The sequence below is a fragment of the Etheostoma spectabile genome, chromosome 6 (genome assembly GCF_008692095.1).
Source record: "Etheostoma spectabile isolate EspeVRDwgs_2016 chromosome 6, UIUC_Espe_1.0, whole genome shotgun sequence".
NCBI classification, from domain to species: Eukaryota; Metazoa; Chordata; class Actinopteri; order Perciformes; family Percidae; genus Etheostoma; species Etheostoma spectabile.
Genome location: NC_045738.1, coordinates 8,779,862 through 8,780,560, shown reverse-complemented (window position 1 = coordinate 8,780,560; position 699 = coordinate 8,779,862). Strand labels below are relative to the sequence as shown.

General features: G+C 40.5%; 2 protein-coding genes across 2 annotated transcripts in view; both read left to right on the top strand.

Annotated features, from left to right (window-relative positions):
- Window positions 1-536, top strand: part of gem (GTP binding protein overexpressed in skeletal muscle) — a 9,648-nt gene extending 9,112 nt beyond the window's left edge. The window contains exons 6-7 of the transcript XR_004332518.1: window positions 478-482; window positions 522-536. The gene's annotated coding sequence lies outside the window, so the exon portion shown is untranslated. The remainder of the gene's footprint in view (window positions 1-477; window positions 483-521) is intronic.
- Window positions 1-699, top strand: part of cdh17 (cadherin 17, LI cadherin (liver-intestine)) — a 15,363-nt gene that overhangs the window by 5,419 nt on the left and 9,245 nt on the right. Inside the window, exon 7 of the mRNA XM_032519394.1 lies at window positions 50-202. Within this exon, the coding sequence (XP_032375285.1) occupies window positions 50-202 (153 nt within the window). The remainder of the gene's footprint in view (window positions 1-49; window positions 203-699) is intronic.

The window sequence follows — 699 nt, the reverse complement described above, 5'->3', positions numbered from 1 at the left end:
TGTGTGTGTGTGTGTGTGTGTGTGTGTGCATTCATGTATTCTGGAACAGGGGAAAGGATGATCAAAGCCAGACAAGGTATCCAGTATGGCAAAGGAGAGGATCGGAGCATTGATGCTCTGAAGACAAAGTTTAATGACTACTGTCCAGTGCAGAATATCCCCTATGAAGAAAACCCCTTCTTCACTTGTGTGGAGAGAGCAGGTTTGTACCCAGCAGAATAAGACAAATTTCATCATGATAAAATCAGGAAATCTTATAAAAAGTTGAGAACCACTAAGAAAGAGAACCACATACTGTACTTTTTCTTTCTTTTTTAACTTATCTTAAAAGTGCTTTGTGGTGCGTAAAAGCCAGAGGGTGTGCGAGTGACGTGTGGTCTTAATGTAGATGAACACAGACTGTAATGAAGAAACGCCTGTCAGCGATTAGTGCTGGTGGTGTGATTTACTGGGTGTTGAGTTGATGAGTTCAGCCAGGGAGAGTGGTTAAGCCATCACCGATGTGACTTAGCTTTCTAAAGTTAGAGATCTACTGAAATGTTTTTGTGACGTTCAACCCTCCAAAATGTTCTTCTTGTTCCCTGTTGTATATAATTGCATTTTTTAGCTGCTGATGGGTTTCTAGTGAGGCTTGAACATTTGGGCACCCAAGGTAAAAATTTGTATTTATGTGCATAAAGAAGCCAAGAAAAGATGGAA